Source organism: Chenopodium quinoa, unplaced genomic scaffold (assembly GCF_001683475.1).
Source record: "Chenopodium quinoa cultivar QQ74 unplaced genomic scaffold, ASM168347v1, whole genome shotgun sequence".
Taxonomy (NCBI): domain Eukaryota; kingdom Viridiplantae; phylum Streptophyta; class Magnoliopsida; order Caryophyllales; family Amaranthaceae; genus Chenopodium; species Chenopodium quinoa.
Genome location: NW_018745323.1, coordinates 2,894,402 through 2,913,465, shown reverse-complemented (window position 1 = coordinate 2,913,465; position 19,064 = coordinate 2,894,402). Strand labels below are relative to the sequence as shown.

At 35.5% G+C, this 19,064-nt stretch overlaps 2 protein-coding genes and 1 pseudogene across 2 annotated transcripts; 1 reads left to right on the top strand and 2 right to left on the bottom strand.

Moving 5' to 3' along the window:
- Positions 1–363: 363 nt before the first annotated feature.
- On the top strand, positions 364–6,317 carry LOC110712371 (annotated as a pseudogene).
- An 88-nt stretch (positions 6,318–6,405) lies between these two features.
- On the bottom strand, positions 6,406–11,099 carry LOC110712372. The gene is made up of 4 exons (XM_021890827.1): positions 10,956–11,099; positions 9,844–9,954; positions 8,287–8,554; positions 6,406–6,961 (listed from the first exon to the last, which is right to left on the bottom strand). The coding sequence occupies exons 2-4, from the start codon at positions 9,925–9,927 to the stop codon at positions 6,816–6,818; spliced, it is 498 nt and encodes a 165-aa protein (XP_021746519.1). The 5' UTR covers positions 9,928–9,954; positions 10,956–11,099; the 3' UTR covers positions 6,406–6,815.
- A 1,978-nt stretch (positions 11,100–13,077) lies between these two features.
- LOC110712386 (ARM REPEAT PROTEIN INTERACTING WITH ABF2-like) lies at positions 13,078–16,126 on the bottom strand. Its single transcript, XM_021890846.1, has one exon. The coding sequence runs from the start codon at positions 15,670–15,672 to the stop codon at positions 13,762–13,764; it is 1,911 nt and encodes a 636-aa protein (XP_021746538.1). The 5' UTR covers positions 15,673–16,126; the 3' UTR covers positions 13,078–13,761.
- Between the last annotated feature and the right edge of the window lie 2,938 nt (positions 16,127–19,064).

Sequence of the window (19,064 nt, the reverse complement as noted above, 5' to 3'; positions counted from 1 at the left end):
AATTCAGCAGCATTTAGCAATGCTTTTAAAACGTGGAATTATATATCGTAAAAATCAAAGATCCACCTCCATTATGATTATGTTGTCGGGTATCCATTAATTTAAACGTAGACATAATAGAATGAGTTTAGAACATAATTTTTTTAAAAAAAGAGTTTAGAACATTATCCATTAATTTAAACATAGAACATAATAGAATGAGTTTAGAACATAATTTTAAAAAAAAAGAGTCTAGAACATTATACAAGCCTGTTCGAAATTGACAGAAAACAAACAACAAAAATCGAACAAAATAATTCGAACATAAATTGAACTAATTAAATCGAACAAAAATCAAAATATTAGAAAAATCGAACTAAAATCAAGCAAAATTCGAACTAAAATCGAGCAAAAATCGAACAAAATAATCGAACAAAAATCGAACTAAAATTGAACCCTAAATTCGAACACTAAAGCCGCAAAAATCGAACCCTAAATTCGAGCCCTAAATTTTCAAAAATCGAACTCAAAAAAATCGAAAAGAAAAACAAAATCCACTTGAACATCATGCTAATTTCATAGAAATTTAAACAAAATCGAAAAGAAAAACATACAAAATCGGCTTTAACTCATGCAAAATTCATGAAAATCAAATCGCAAAAATCAAAATCGCCAATTTGCAAACATCATGCGATTGAAAGCACAAAATCGACTTGAATATCATGTGAAATTCATAAAATTAGAACAAAATCAAAGAAAAACGTACCTGATTTGAGCAATTTAGGTTGTTTTGCAGCAATTTGGGCTAGATTTTGAGATTTGAGGAGAGAGAAAGTAAAGAGGATTGAAAGTTTGAGGAGAGAGAAAAGTATGAACGTTTGGGGAGGGTTTTGGGGGAGTTTTTTTTTTTGTTTTAATCTTGACCGCTCATCCTAATCTAATCCTACGGATGAGATTGGTTCTTATATAACTAGGTTTCTTACATAAGGAGGGGTTCTTACCGGATCTCTCCCCTATATATATATATATTTCCCAATTTAAATTAATTATCTTTTAAGGAATCGGTTGGACTAAGGGCCTGTTCACTTTAGCTTAATTTCAGTTAAGTTAATTTAGTTCCTAATTTCCTTCGTTCATAAAATATTAAGCTCAACTTCAATCAATTCAGTTCAGTAAATGTGAATATGCCCTAATTCCAATCCTGATCCAAAATAACAATCCCAACTAATCTCAAGTCCAAAACCTAAAATTTTGACTGGGTATCAAGTTTTCTCTGCTAAAAGTCTAAAACTCATTAAATTATGAAAGTTCCTCATCTAAATTGAGCATTCTGGATCAGCCCATAAAAACTACTATTATTGGACCAAGGCCTAGAGCCTTATTTGACCAAAATTACTCTCTATTAGAAGTTACATGTACAACAAAACTAAATTGTCGTATTCAATGTGATGAAAATTGTTTAATATATATACATTAAAAAAAAAAAAAAATGGAAATTGTTCATCTTCTTCAGTTGTATTCTTCACTCACAAATTCACAACCAGCCAATTTCACCTGCCCCATCAAATCCAACCCCTGAAATTCCTGCAAAAATGAAGCAAAAAACATGGCCATTTCGATCCGACGGTTCTCCATTCACCGCTCTTCCCCTAGCAAAAAACCACCCTATCTCCAAACAATTTTCAGCAAACCACCATTTCTCCAAATCCCACTCTCTCGACCGTCCGATCAAGGCCCGAATCACCTCCTCACCGTCCGATCATCACCACCGTGACTTCTCATCCCTTCCGTACGATCTTCTCAATAAGATAGCATCTGGGTTTTCTCACCGAGACTTAAACGCAGCGTCTTTGGTGTGTAAGTCATGGAACGACGGGTTGAAGCCGTTGAGGGAAGCGATGTTGTTGTTGAGATGGGGAAGCGGTTTAAACATGGGCGGGCCGGAGTTCGGGTCGACATGGAAAAGGCGTTGGAGTCTTTCTTGAAAGGGGTGGCCCGTGGGTCGAGTCTTGCTATGGTGGATGCGGGTTTGGTTTATTGGGAAATGGGTCGAAAACAAGATGGGATTGCTTTATATAAAAGAGTTGCTGAGCTTGGTGATCCTTCTGGTCAGTGTAATTTGGCTATTGCTTACTTACAAGGTGATTAACTCCCTAATTTCTATCAGTTTTGTTGTTTTAGTTTCTTAATTTGCATTGTTTTGTTTGTTTTGCTGTACTAGAGTGAGTCGCGAAGTGTAATGATGTAGACGGGATTCGATCTCGGGTCTTAGGTACTACCCCAACACCCAATTCTTAAACAATTAAGCTAGTTGATATTCATGTTTCTAAAATAGGATGGTTTAAGTGTGAGAAAGGGGTAGAATGTAAATTGCTTTGAAACAAATGGTGGTTTTGTGGAGCTGTGATAAGTGAGTGCAGAAATGCATTGGTGTAGGAGTTACATTGTGCAAAAGTAACAAAACTACATAAGAGTATTGATGGTAGGGTGGTAAAAGATTGGTTACTGGAGTTATATGGGAGGAAAGTGTCTTTATTTCTAATGTTTTATGTTTTACAAGGTTAACAAAATTGTGGGGTTCATTGCCTAAGATAAGGAGAATCAAGGTTTGGGTTTTGGATGTGATTACATAAATTAAGCTTATTGTGTGGATAGGTTGTCATAAGGGTCTCTTTACAAAGGAGGGGTTGAGCTAAAGCTTAGGGAGTTAGTTGTTGTAGAGGAAGTTTGGAGCTTCAGTGGTTGAGTTTGGATACAAAACATGATCTAGGGGAGGCAAGGGATTGGATTTGGATGGGTATCTGTTTGGAGGAGCTTGGCGTTGTGGTTTTTAGCCACTTCTAGGGTAATTTGGGGGCTTGGAACTGTTAAATATTCAAAAGGTTAGTGTGTGCCCCGTAGCAAACAGTTGTCTATGGTAATAAGTCTAATAAGCTGGAACTGTGAGAGAAAGGGAGACTATGTTAAGCTGAGTCATTACCCTGTCCAATTTGTTTATTTTATTATATTTCATATTATACAATTTTAGTTTAATTCTGGTGTATAGAGAGCCACAAAAGGTATTAATGTAGACATGATTCAATATCTGGTCCTAGATGCCATCCCAAGCCGTTTAAAACAACTAAGCTAGGTGATCTTCACATTTTCAAATTAGGAAAGTGGAAGTGTGAGAAAGGAGTGAAATTTAGTGGTTTTTGGAGCTTTGACAGGTGAAGATATAGAATGCATCTGGTGTAGGGTTTATTTGTTACAAAATTTCAAGTTTGGTATTAAATGGAGGATTGTAAGAATGGTTGTTGGGTTTAAATGTGAGGAATGTTCCTTAATTTTGTGTATTTCAGTGTTTCCTGATAACAGTACTATGGGGTATTTTGGTTATGATAAGGAGAAGCTAGATTTGGCTTTTGGATTTGATTCTAAGAATTAATCTTTTTGTGTGTTAGTTTGTCATTATTCACTCCTTACAAAGGAGAGGTTTTCGGTTGTGCAAGAGAATTCTAAGCATGAGATGTGAGATGTGTTTGTAGTGTGTGTGGTTTGATGGAGAAGTCGGTAGTTCATGGACTTAGGGAGCTTGGTTTATTAAGGAAGTGTGGAGGGTTAGTTGTGTTAGTTTGAATTGTAAAAATGACTAGGCGAGCAAGAGAATAATTTGAATATCTGTTTAAAGCTTTGAGATGTGGCTGTTAGCTACTTGTCAGGGGAATTTGGGTGCTTATACGTTATATTTACTATTAAATATTTGAAGTGGTGTATGATCTGTTGCAAAGAGTTGTTTATGGTAATAAACATGTGCAGAGCTGTGAGAGAAAGAGGGGCTATGTTGACCATAGGCATTTTCAAGCCCAGGGCCAGAGCTGGAAGTCACGACTGCTTCCTGGCTTTGTAAAGTTTGAAGTTGGTGCAGGCAGATTGGGAGATTGTGGCATGGGAATGAGGGTGATTGTGCGGTCCAAGTATATCATTATTATGTGCAGATTGCAGTGATGTAATGCAAAAGAATTAGAAATTATAGAGGCTGGAGCTAAAGCGGTGCTTTTTAATTTGAAGCTTATAGCGGAGTGTGGATACAATAGTTTTGTGGTTGAAAGTGACTGTAAAAGCATCATTCATTTCAAAGGGAGTAAGAAGTCTCATTTTGTTTCGAAAATATTTTAAGTTGAACTCTTGGTTTAAACTTTAAAGTTATCTTTTGATCTTTTTAGGATAGAGCCATAGAGGGTATAGATTCACCCTTATAATTTTTGAAGCTTGCTGAAGTTTCAGTTGTTTCTAGCTCAGCTTTATTCAGTCTAAAAGTACAGGGCCTTATTGGAGATGCACTTTATTATTTGTTTGCAAATTGTAATGAACTGACTTTGGAAAAGAGGTATTTATGGGTAGTTTAGTATGTTAGTGGTCATCAAATGTATTACATAAGGGAAATCATGCAAGGAACCAATAGATGCCACATGGGCACAAAAAATGAAAAACCATCTAGAATCATCTTAGAAAATATAAATAAATAGGGAGAGGGAAGGAGAAGAGAATTGGCAGAAAGTTGGTGTGAACCTTCGGGAGGGTTATGGCCTAAAGCCATTGTTAGAGAGCTGTGAGCTAAACTCACTGTTGGAGAGTGATAGCCTTAAGCTATTAAACCTATCTTTTGTAATCCTTTCTCCATTATCAATCAAAATATAAAGCTTTCACCTTTATTAATCCTTAGTAATATAATATTTACAATCAGAAAATCAGTTCATAACACAAATGATAAGACCTAGTTACCGCTTACCAGAGATTTGAGTTCTGTGGTTCAATTATGGTCTCATATCTCCAAATAGGATCAAGTGATCAACATACTTTGTCCTCTGGCTTCTGCAATGTAAATTTGTAGTACAAATACTTGCTATGTCATTATCCTCGGGTATTTTGAAATAATTTTCCTGAACAACGAGCAAACTCTTTTTTTTTTTTTTCGTTCAGCTGAGAAAATTTGAAAACCTATTTAAGCTTCTGCTTCTTAACAATGGTGAAAATGTGATACAGTGGTACAAGTGTGGAAAAAATGCTTTTGAATGTTTGAATTGTGCATTAATTGATTTATATGCATGCTTGTGTATATGTAGCTGACTTTGCAAATCCTAAGGAAGCTGTCAAGTGGTTGTTTCAATTTGCCTCTGCTGGACATGTCCGTGCTCAGTACCAACTAGCACTGTGTTTGCATCATGGGCGTGGGATTGAGCGAAATCTGCCAGAAGCTGTACGGATTTATTTTACCGTATTTAAACTTTTGATTTATTACTTCTTGCAGTACAACCGGTGTTAACCTAAAGAAATAGTATTGTGTTGGCAAAACTTCTGAGATGCAGTTCAAGGTTGTTAGTTACAAGACACAACACATGATTGATCTTTATAATTTATTTTGAGTAGGCGAAGTGGTACCTCAGGGCTGCAGAGGGTGGATATGTTCGAGCTATGTACAATGTGTCACTCTGTTATTCAGTTGGTGAAGGGTTTGCCAAAAGTCATCCACAAGCGAAGAAATGGATGAAGCGGGCTGCTGATCATGGTCATAGTAAAGCACAATTTGAGCATGGACTTAATCTTTTCTCGGTATGTAGCATCTCCCTTCGCAAAAACTTGTGTGTTTAATTGTGTTTTTTTTACTTGTACCCATGGGCCTTGGGCTGGGCCACCAATTTAAATTATAACCCCATCTCATTCAGCCGCTGATAACCCCCTGCCTACAATACTCACCCCCACCCCCCCCCCCCAAAAAAAAAGCCAAAAACACACATCAAGGGTGGATGACGAGCGTGCTCCCACATCAACTAACATGATTCTCGTGTGTATTCTTATATCTTATTGCTTAATCTTTAGCCAAAATCTGCATTAGGATTTAGTTTGAGAATTCTTCTGCTGCTCCTTGGCAGGAAGGGGAGTTGCCAAAAGCTGTTGTCTATCTAGAACTTGCTAGCCGTGCAGGGGAGACTGGTGCCTCTCATGTGAAAGATGTCATTGTGCAACAACTATCAGTTAATTCACGTGATCGTGCTATGCGTCTTGCTGAAAATTGGCGTGCATTGCCTTCATCGCGCTGACCAGAATTTATGGACGACTTTTTGTAAAATCCCCCTCCCCTGTCTCCGATTTGCTCCCTTCTGCGGAGGAGCTATGCCTCATTGTTCACACTTGGTCATTTGAGGTAAATCATGTAAGCAGTAAGTTACAACTCAAATACTAGTGCATGTTCTTTCATAAAATGTGCCTCAACTCCTCAAGTGATATAAGAGGCTGTATTATATAAACCCTTTGGCCTTTCCTTCTTAAATCTAATAACTTTTTACCATTGCTTGAAAGTGGATCTCACAAGCTTAACTTTAAATTCAAATGTTCATGGTAATGCAGCAACTATTCTTTCAGATTAATATTCTAATAGCAAACTATTCGTTCAGATTTTGTTTTTTAGATCAATGTTAATTGGATGGATCTTACGCAAAAATTTTTACAGTATATGTAGTAGTTTGCTCAGAAATTAGATTGGATTGCACAGCAACTCCCCAAAAAAAAAAAAAAAAAAAAATAGCAACTTTTGATAACATTTCTGATTATTATAGGTTAAAGTTATTTTTTAATCAACAAAAACCTAAAATTGCAATTTATTAAAAATAAAAATATTAAAAAAAAAAATTAAAAAAAGACCCTAAAATTGCGACACTCATTAGGCTGCAAAAACAGTAGAGGGCCTCCTTTTGTGAACTAAAACCATTTTGAATACTGTTGGATAGATAATTAGATATACAAAATCAGATTATGCAGAATATAGGATAAAAACTAGTTAATTTTGTCACAAATGTTTATTTTTTGTCTGTTAATGTCACTAAAGACCTAAGTATCCCTGGGCTAATCTTGTCGGCAATAGCACCCTTGTCTGAGATTATTAGACACTTCTCTTTGACAAGAGTCTGCAGCTCATTCATTTCAGAGTCGAGCCTTTCTTGATCTGCAACAACAATAACAAAATAATCAAATTAGACATTACTCCATCAACAATGTCCTAGTTTATCTTTCAAATAGCATTACAGCTTAGCTGCTGTAAAATAAAAACAATTGGTGTGGTAGAATTATATAGTGACTTACTTTGAGGCATTAAAAGTTCCTTATATTCTATAAGGTTCCACATTCACCCTCAAAATAAAAGTCACTCCACCCCAGTTTTATGATATATAATTGTAAATTGTAAGTCTGTTTCAGCAAGGGTTGACACTAAAACCTAATAGCATAAACATGTTATAAGCTTATAACATGTTGATTATAATAATATAGTGGTCTCTTGTATGTTGTTAACTTCTTTTGAAGTACAAGAGTACCATAGACGACAAAAGTAAATCCTTATTTTCACATAGCACATGATGAAAGAAATTTTCTAAAACATATGATATAAAATAGGTCAGCGAGTCTCTGTCGAATTTCCCAACTTGTATTGAGCCATTACTAGATGAATTCACCAAGAGTAAGGCCAAATTCAAAGCTATGTTTCTCAAAACTTTTCAATCCACCTTAAGAATTCAAGTCAGATCCTAAGCATTCAGACATGGATATGGACACTTCATTGAGTTCATTCTCTGTCAAATTTCTCTATTAGCTCTAGTTGGCCTAGAAGTGCATTTGTAAAACTAAGCATGACCCGAGCTTGGCTTGGCAAGGTTATATAGGAGATCAGGGCCTAAGTATACAATTGGAAGCATTTTTACTGAGCTATTAGGGCAAGGGCAAAGAATGTGGTGGAGTAAGATGGTATGGTGCAGATTATCAATGCCCGAACATAGATTCAGCCTTTGGTTGCCTATGCTAGAACTTTCGTAATCTGTGAGGAGGTGAAGAGATAGAGAGACATAAATACTTTTTTTTATTTTTTATTTATTGTGATCATAATAAGTAATGCATTCAGAACATTAAAGGAAGCTAGTGATCAGATCTAATACTACTGATTATCATGTCTTGTCTGGCACTTGGTTTTGTACCTGTGTCAGACACAAGTGCCTGAATCTAAGTAGCATAGATAAATAACTAGCCCAGAAAATTTCCCAGGCAACTCAAGACTTCAGGGTTGCAAATGATTAGCAAGCTTTCAGTTGATAAGATTCTAGAGTTCACAGTCAGCCATTTTATGCAAATTAGTGCAAGAGTTCAAGGATTTATACTAGACAGCTACGAGTTAATATTATCCCAACCTAACCTTATCAGATAGATTTCACTTAGTCACTTTAACATGTAAACAGAACAAGAAGACTAATAATGTCAATAGAAGAGAATGCAATAACACACCTTCCTCTAATATGGTATGAGCAGCATGAAATGGAACCTGAGCAAAGACATCTGTTCCAGGGAACATCATCCACATATTTTCAGTCGCATCATGATTTCCACAGGTTGGACAAACTTCTTGAACTAATGTCTTGGAACCATGCCCTCCAATCTCCTTCATAATAGACTCAAATGGAGAAGGAACACTAGTTTTTGTTGTACGTGCCTTCTTCCTAAGTGCTGTTAATGCCTCCCTGTTCCCATTCCTTAACCTGTCATTTTCCACAACCTACATCTTCACAATGAGAAAACAAACTCCTTTTTCTTGGGGATGGGGGTTGAGGTATTATGTAACTAGCTTTACTCTAATAAATTTCATAAAGTGGTGCACATTCCAACTGGAACAACTCTTATGGGCACCTAGCACACTACTAACTAATCAAGCTGAAATTTTGGATTGCAAAAGTAAGTAGCACAAGTTTTTACAAAAAAGTGTAAAAATCAAACAAATATTTCAGATGTAACATCTGTTTTAATCAAGAAACAACTTTTAATACCATTTCAAGATTTACCACTTCAACAAAATTACACGAACAGGCATTCTATCATGTCAAAAAACATAAAATAAAGTAGGGGTTAAAAAAATAATCCAATGGTCATGCACAGGGACTACTACTCTGTACTAAATAAGTATCTTGAAAATCAAGACGGTACAGCATTACCACCAACACATTACCCCAATGCTTCCAAAGGGTCCACAATTTCACCTTTGTGTGTGTGTGTGTGTTGGGGGGGGGTAGGGTTGATCTCAGATGCAGCCTAATAATTAAGATGACAGATTTTTCTACTTTCCAATTGACCCTATATCCAATATGAAAATCAAATATCCATGTAAACATTGACAACGATATTTCCTAATAACATGACCATCAAACTTAAGCATCCTAGTCAGTTAAGTAACCTGGACAGAACAAATGCGAAAAGATAACACATGGAGTCGGGTAAAGTACTACCTTAAACACAGACAACAGACCATGCTTTTTCACAAATCAGCTTGGTCATTCATAAACCCATTGTTATCATCAAACAAACCTGACAGTGTGAGCTCAACAATACTCCAAAACAAATCAGCTATCTGAAGATGATCTCAAACAACCACAATCACACTCCATAAAAGACTAATGGTAACAAGGCTTCAGATACAAGATCAATTTGTAAAAGACCACAAACATGGCGTAATCATAATGCAAACACAATGAATGATGCACTTGTTGCAGTAAAAAGCACCCCCATTAATTACAGATCACAATAATAAAGTAGTGAACTCATCACCATTAAACTTTGTCCAAATTACCCTCATAACAAATTCCATCAATATAAAATAGAAAGCGACAACATAACAAGGCATTAAAACATGGATGAACCATAAATTATCACATTCGCGCCTTACAACTAGCACAAAAACATTGACAATACAATCAAACAGCAAGAATGCTAAAAATAAATTATATGACCAGGCATATAAAGCTTAAAACTAACAAATGGAATAGAAAAACAAGGCTTAGACATAATACTGACCTGAAGCCGTGCCAAAATCAGATGTTCAGCTTCAATCTCAAGCTCAGTGAGTTGTTGCTGGACTTGTGTTACATTTTCATTCATATTCTTTCTATTTCTTCAAAGAGCAACCTAAAAAAATTCAAATATAAGAAAAGAAATTTAGTATAGCATAAAATAAAGATTAATAAATGTGGGATACAAAATTACTGGCCCCAAAAGGCCAAAACAGTGGTAAATCTCAGGATTTGGGGAATGGGGGTATGAACTCAATTAAAAATATTACTTGTATAATTATTCAATGAAGAAAAAAAAAGTTCAATATTAAAAAAAATAAAAAATTACATAAATCGTATTACATTACATATAACTAAGAGAGAAAGTACTCAAGTTTCAAATAAAATTTTACAATTGCACTCGACGAGTTTTCACAATTTGGAATCGGTTAATTACATCGTCATCATCAGCATTAACTTGCAAAAACAAGTCCCTATCAATAAATATAACTAAACAACCATTCAAAAACTGGTCCATCATGTTATTCCGCAATTTATTTTTCAAAATTGTCATCGAGGGAAAAAAAAGAAAACTCTTTCCACACTTGCAGTTGCAACCGGAAGAATCACGGCTAGTTTTTAAAAGCAGGTAAAATAGTTTATATAAATTGTGTTTCTCGGTTTAAACTAACATCACGGATAGTTCCCCCAAGATCTTTGTAACTTCCAAAAGTATTCTAAACTCCAATTTATCATCTTCCAATTCTAGCATATAAAATCAAAACCCATAACTAGTCTAAATCTAATAGCCATTTCATCTTACAATTCTACTGTCATTTCATCGAACAGGTGGTGGGCATCAATCCAAATAGGAAAAAGCAAGGAGTTTTTCGATTAGCAATTAGCATAGCAATGCCCAGAACTTATTTCTTCTTGATTAAACATTAAATTTGAAACTATATGAACCGATTTTCTGAGTATATGAAGTTGCATAATAACAAATGCAAAGTAATTAATAATAAACAAATTAGCGAAAAATTGAAAGAAAGCAAAAATAAATAACACCAAATATGAATTAGGGGCAAGAATTAGAAGAAAATAGGGGTAAAATATATGAATTAGAGAGAAAAAGAGTACCTGAGAAGTTGAGAAATATGAGAGTTGAGTGCTTTCTCTGTCAATGGAGGTTGATTGTTGACGGAGGCAGCTGAACGGTGTATCAGGCTTCGTGTTGTGACTAGGGGTGGCAATTCGGGTCAGATTTCGGGTCGATTTCGGGTTATGCTTAGAAACTATTAAAAATAGTGTAAAACTTAATATTATTACGAAATATGAAATTTGGGTCAAATCGGGTCGAATTCGGGTTGTTCAGGTTCGGTTCAGGTCGGGTTCGGGTCTCTCTCAGTAACTTCGGATCGGGTTCGGGTCGGGTTTTCGTGTCGGGTCAGGGTTTGCCAGCCCTAGTTGTGACTTCGGGCTTGTTATTTGCGATTATGTGGTACTCCCTCGGTTTTATTTGCTAGTCCCGACTCAATTTACTTGCAAAACATATTACGAATATGGCAAACGTTAATGGCCTATTCTGATTCATTGAAATGAACTGATTGGAGTTTAACTGAACTAATTAGAGTTTAAATGAGGTGAATTGAACTAAATTGAGCTTAACTAAATTGTTTACGAGAGAAGGAAATTAAGAACTGAACTGAATTGAATTGAATTGATTGGAGATGAAAAAAAAATGAAATTAAGTGAACTAAACTGAAACTAAGCTGAAGAGAACGGTACCTAAGTCATAAAAAAAAAAAGCCCGGGGCTTTGGGTAAGATAATTAAAACTTAAATAATTAACTTGAAATAAACATTAATTACATCGACACATGATTTTGGTATGTATTTCCAAATTAATACCATTTATACACTATTTTAAGGAATTATCCAAGCAGGGGCGAATTTAGGGGGGTTCATTGAACCCACAAATTTTTTGAAAATTACGTAGTATAAGTTTTAATTAATATTTTTTTTGTTAATAAAATCTGAAAAATGGATATATACATTTGATGTACATAAATGAGACTTGGAAAATGGCGGAGCATAGTGGTTTTGGCTTGACACACTAACTGCACTTTGTTAAGATTAGATTTTATACTCACGAGTTAGGGTCTGTTCACATTTACTGAACTAAGTTGAATTGAATTGAGATAAAATGAATATTTTATGAGAGAGGAAAATTAGGAGCTGAGCTGAACTGAACTAATTAGAGTTGAACTGAACTGAACTAATTAGAGCTAAACTGAACTGAAATTAAGTAAATGTGAACAGACCCTTAGTTCGTAATTTTTTTAGAAGAAAAATTGGATTTAGCTTTAGAAGATTTAAAATTTTGCCTTGTAATGGTTTTAAATAACGATTTATTGTGCTTTGGTATTTTGGTTGTTATTGCTTCTTAATTTATTTGACTGTGCTAAGACTTTGTTGTTTCTAACTTTCCAAACAATCAATTTCGTACACTTAACTTCAATTAGAAACTTGATTTTGCTTAGTTATTTTGATTTTATTAAATTCAAAATTTAATATGTATTAGAAGACGTTGAAATGAATAGAACACTGTCCTATTCATTAACTTATAACTTATTAGGCTTGTATTACGATTGTTGTAATAAAAGTGAATAAAAGTTATGAATTTGCCAACTCTACACTCCAAAAATCTAATGTATGGTTGGTGCATCCGGGTGCACCATGCGCATGGTGCACCCGGAAAGAACATTAGGTATATTTAAAAGAACATGGGCGAAAAAAAGAACATTATAGATATTTATAAAGAACGTGAGCATAACATGTTCTTTAAATTTAATTAATATGTTCTTTGAGTTTGAACTATATGTTCTTTATATTATACAATATGTTCTTTAATGTATGTACGTACATTAAAAAAAAAAAAAAAAAATCAATCTCCCGAGTAACTAGAAAAAAGAACATGTTCTTTACTGTATTATCATGTTCTTTTTATAAAGACTTTATGTTATTTGGTTAGAGGTAATCAAACTTAGATCGACCCGGCTTGATTTTGGACGGGTTTTGGGCAAAAAATTTTCACCCCCAAATTCGGTCAGACCCGGCCCGTAAATTTAAATTTTTGGGCGGGTTTGGGATTGCGTTATTATGCATTTTAGTTGATTTTTTATACTCAACAAGAAAAGCCCGCACGGCCGGACCATTTTGGGCACAAAAACTTTAGCCCAAAACTTGGCCCGACTCGAGAAGTGAGTTGATTTTTTAACCTTGGCCCGGTCCGCCCAATGATCACCTATATCTTTGTCAAACACGAACATGTTCTTTTTTGTCAAATATAATGTTCTTTTTCAAACACGTTTAACCACCCAAATAACCATGAAAAATAACATGTTCTTTTTGTAAAGACTTTATTTTCTTTGTAATGTCATGTTCTTGTCAAACACAAACATGTTCTTTTGTCAAACACAGGTATGTTCTTTTTCAAAGACTAGCATGTTCTTTTTTTTTTGCCCATGTTCTTTAAAATATGTCTAATGTTCTTTCCGAGTGCACTATACTATTTTCACCAAAAATCATCCTAGAAAACAACAAATGTAAAACTATTGGTATACAAACTTGATATTTCCTTTGATCATGTGCTGAGTTGTTCACTGATTTTGTAGCAATTGCAATTTGCAACCGGGCTACTCCAAGTTGACAGTGGTCCATGAGGCTTGTTTTGTTCTTCAAGCATACATGTCACTACCTTCCCAAAGTAAAGGCCTTTATTATAGAGCAAAAATACAAATTGGAAGCTAGAAACACACTGTCTGAATCCATGATATTTTGTTATGTTGCTGCCTGTTTGCTAGTTAGGCTGTCAACTCATTATTACAAAACTATTTTTCCAGAATGTCTATTTACATTACACGAAAAAGTCCTTTTTTTTATATCTAAACACGCATCGAAGTTTGTCTAAGAGGATGAGCATCTCCATGGTAGAGACCAAGATGGTACATAGCCTTGACAATCAATTCTCTCAACTGAGGATACTGAGCAGTAAGATTTCGATCAGTACCCTCTAGGGCGGTCAGAAGCCTAGCTCGTTCTAATGCCTCGCTGTTGCCAGCGTTTATAGCAAGGTGACAAAGGAGAACCAATCCATTTACTTGAGCCCTCTCGCTTTCCCTAAGCAATCTCAACAAAGGAACTACCCCATCAAACTCGATGATCGCCTTAGAATGTTCATGACACAAGAAATTCTCCGGATCAACAAACTTTGCTAGAGCAACAGCAGCCTCAGTACCAACCTCATGATTATTCCTGCTAAGCTGCTCAACCAAAGGCCCGATTACTCGAGTCTCTTTAGCAGAGAATGTCCTAGACAGACACCCAATCGATTTTATAGCAGCAATTTGCAAAACAGGATCACTAGACTCTTTGATCACCCTCAAAAGCTGCACCACCACTGCCTTACCAGCAGGGGAGCTCGTCTTGAAAGCCGACCTGCGAAGGTCAGCATTCGACTCAGCAGCCAATGTGATCTCCATTACAGCCATCACACAATTCTTCCTCAACTCCCCAGTTTCCCTCTCAATCAACTTAGCCAAACTAAGCAACCCTTTTGTCTCAGTAATCCTATGACTGTTTATAACACTATCCTTAGAAAGCATCCAAAGTGCCTTAGCACAGCTAATCTTAAGCTCCATCTTAACCTCAGCACTCTCATTCCCTCTTCCCTTCCTAGTCTGCCCTCCTTTACTAACCCCAACATCCGAATACAACGATGAAAACGACGAATAACTCGAATTCAGCTTCGGTTTCCATGACTCTCCTCCTAGCCTCTCCTTCTCCCTATTAATCTGAACAATAGAGTGAATACTATGATGATTCTTCTTCATTAATTCGGGTTCGTCTTCCAACATCTCGAACGAAAGCAATGACACCAAGGGACGAATCACATTCTCCCTCCCAAACTCCTCCCTAGCAACACCACCATCAAATTCAGCCATCCTTGCAACCAATTCCGCCATCTTAACCTGAACTCTCATAGGAGAATCCCCCAAAACTTGAACAATCAAAGGAACACCCAAACAATCTACAATAACCCTAACTCTATCTCCATCATTAGCAACATTATACAACGCTGTTGCCGCTGTAATCTGAGCTTCGGCGGAGTTCATTTCCTTCAATAATCTCAACAATGGCGGAACCCCACCTTCTTCAACAATTATCTTCTTGTTACGATCATTGTCTCGGGCCAAAAACCCGATCTCATGACCCGCCTCGATTCGGGCGGGTAGAGAAGAACCCATTTGAACAGTCGCGGTGTAAGACCAAACCCACGCCAAAATCGGGTCGTTGCTTGCGATTGGTGGAAGAGACAAAACGACGTCGTCGTTATTGACGTTATCGTCGTTTGCGTCGACATGGAAGACGGAAATAAGCCAGCGTAAGTCGGCGGCGGAGTTGTCGAGGAGAGAGAGAAGCTTCCGGAAATCAGCGGCGGTGATGAGTTTGACGAGGCGGTGGAAGAAGGTGCTACGACGGCGGCATTTGCGGACGAGGGTGTGGGTCCGATGAAGGGTTCGAGAAACTTCGGCGGAGATGCGACGGAGAGGGCGGTCGTAGATTGCGGAGGAGTTGGCGGTGGTGAAGCGGACGAGTGAGCGGAGCATGTGGGCGAGACGGTCGACGTATTTAGCGAGTTCACAGCAGTCGTGTATGAAGGAGGTTGACTCGTTGGCTAACTCGCGAACTCGTTCAGCGAGTACAATTGGTTCAGAGAGTTGTTCTTCGAGGGGTTTTTCGTCGTCGATTAGCGTCGCCGGGATTACAGTCGCCGGCGTCGGAAGTTTCGTCATTTTATGGGGAAAGAAATTAAAAGCGTCGGAAATTGAGGAAGATTTTTTTGAATTATTATTTTTTATTTTTTTTATTTTGAGGGAAAAGGAAATGAAAGGGAAGATTTATTTTGTGAGAGTCAATTTATGAGTCTTCGGATGTCAGTTTCAATATTTTGGTACTCCTTTTGTTTTCTGCTTCTGTTTTTTGGTTTTTTGATTTTGGATTATTTATTGATTGTGATGATTTTTGTTATTAAATGAGCTAATTGAGAGAGAATTAGAGAAAAAAAAATATAAGTAGGATTAATTATTTTAAGAGTAGTATTTATATGTTACTTCGTATTAAAATGGATTAAGCTAACTATAATATATTCATATTTCATACCATCTCACCTAACTGTTTAATCCAAGATTAATACTCCTATAGTCCAATTACTCATAACTGCCACTACCACCAATCCACCATAGTTTACTCAGGGTTGATGGTCTTAACACGCATTGTAGCTTTACATGCATTACGACAAAATTAAAATATAGTAGTACTTCCTTTATTTCATTACTATTTATTTTAATATTATATTTAAATATCAACTCTTTAACTCGTGCGATGTACGGATTATTTACATTTAAAAAATACGTTTTTGTTTATTATATGTTAATCTTATTCAACATACAAGTATATAAAAATCGAAAGGGAGAGGAATCGGTGAACTTTGATTGCTTTCATAATGTTTATATTGAATTAACTTTAAGACTACTTATTTTAATATACTACCTTCGTTTATTTCAAAGTTGTCCATAACATGATTTCCTAAGTGTTTTGTAAAATTAGATAAAAAAATAAATAAATAAAAAATAAACAAATTAAAGGGAAGTGTGACATGTGGTGATATTGGTTTGACTAGATATAGATATAGATATCTTCAACTACGCATTATACAGTAGCAATTTTAAAATTTTTGATCATCAAAATCGATACATTAATAATAATCCATCTAATATGATTTCATATAAATATATTTTTTCTTATTTATATCAAAATTGTTTATAAGGATTTTTTTTTTTTTCGTCTAAGTAACACATTGGCAATCAATAAACCTTTAATCAAATAAATTTCATTTCAAACTCATTAGCTCAATAGATTTATGAATATCGTGGCAGGGAATTAAGTACTTCGTATAAAATATGCAAGGGTTGTTAAAACTTACGAGTACTATTAAAATACGAAGTAGCAATAGCCTAGTAGGAGTATTTTCAGGTGTCACATACTCACATTCACATCTATTTATTGCTTAATTAAAGTAAGTCCACTCCGTATTTGCTAAACTAAACTAAAAAAAATCGAAGTGATAAAATAATGAAGCTAACCACATTCACGGATCAGAATGTCTGTTAAACTTTTTATTGCTTCCCCAAAAATTTTATACAATATCAATGCTTCCTAAATTCCTAGTTGCATGAGTATTACCGTATTAGGGGACATACATTGTCTTTAATAGATGAATTCTCTCTTTTAAAATGGACTAATGTTCCATAATACTGTATTCTTCTCCGTCCTATATACTCTAGTCTTTTCTAATAAAAATACTCCATATAACAAAAAACAAATCGCGCAGTAGATTGCATAAGCCATTTGATATTGATAAATCTAAATACGTAATAACTCTAGTTTGTTTGTGAGAAGGGTTTTCAATATTTATTTCTTTTTACCTTTTCAAAAAAAATTAAGAAAAAACTTAGTTATGGTTATTACTGCATTGTGGACTTTGTGGTACATAAAAAATTTTATAAAATAATGTTACACTCATACATTTATACATAGTACAGAATACATATAGTAAAGTAACTAAACAATACAGTACATATATAGGTGAAGTAAACAAGACGATAATTTATTTATTTTTTTTTATAAGAAAGACGTCAATATAATTAGCTCTTAATAAACCCAATAATTCAAACCAATACGGAAATGACAATTTTGATTGTAAAAAACTAAAAACCAAGAAATAATGACTTTTATCCACCAAGAATTTACTCCGTATCAAATGGCAGAAAATTGAGAAGGTTCAACTTGTGATAATGAGTCGCAAATTTGAGACTGAAGTTTTGTTTTTCTCTCTCTGTCTCACGAAATCATGAGACCAACTACTTCTAGCGAGTAGTGAGCCAACTAAATTCCCCATAATTGAGGTTCCATGGTAAATGTTTAGTACTTCCTCCGTTCTTTTTTTATCGCATCACTTTGACTTTTACACTATTCACATAATTTTCTTTGACTATCTTTTGTGATTTATTCGTAAAGAAAAACATAGTCATGTGGGATCTAATTAGATTCATCTCGAAATCTACTTTCCAAATATTAATTTTTTATAATTTTTACAAAGGTATAATTAATGATATTAATAGCTAAAGTAATGCATTGGCAAGCGTGAAATCTCCTATGATGCAATAAAAAAAAACGGAGGAAGTATATTGAAATAAAATTTAGTAAAAATTAGAAAATAAAACTACAAATTTATCAAAAATTGGATTATAACATCACAAAATTTACAACTTTTATTATAACACCATATTAAAACCAAAAACATGAATTTCACCACCACTTAACATAAATCATCCAAAAAAATCCGTTAGTGGGCCTTAGAACGGACACGTATCACTATTCTATTAGGGTGTGTTCTATTCACCTGATTTTTACTTTTCTGAACTTATCTGATCTTATTTGAACTTATTAGAACTTATTTTAGTTATAAAATAAACTTGGGTAGCCCTGGTTAACCCTTATCACAACTTATCTGAACTTATATGAACTTATTAACCCTTATTTGAAATTATCTGAATTTATTAACCCTAAAATAAGTGAAAATAAGGTGAACAGAACAGGACCTTATTGGATTAAAAAAATTAAAAGAAAAAGAAAAAATAAACTTTAAACCCTAACCCAACCACCACCCTCACCTCTGGCAGCTCTACAACCTATTGCCGACAAGCCCACCTAGTCACCACCCTCACCAAAACCTCCACCTTCACCTTCGAAATCACCACCAGCCCCCGTCAAACCTAATCGCCCACCAGCCCCACCCTCTACAAGTCCACATCCCCTCGTAATTAAAACCCTAGCTCCGACTACAACCATAAAAAGGGTTGTCAGAGCGCGCGGTTAGAGAGAGAACGAGAAGAGGGTGCGTTATGGTTTTTGCAATTGGGAATCAGAGAAGATATGGTGGGTTGCAATTAATGGTTATGGTGTGATTCGCGATGAGGCTATGGTGGGTTGGTTTGGTTGGTGGGCGAAAGGGTTTGTCGGAAGTTAGCTGGCGGTTAAGAGGTTGTAGTAGGTTTCGACTGGTGGGCAAAGGGGTTTATCTAGAGATGGCAACGGGTCAGATCTGGACCGGGTCCGGATGGAC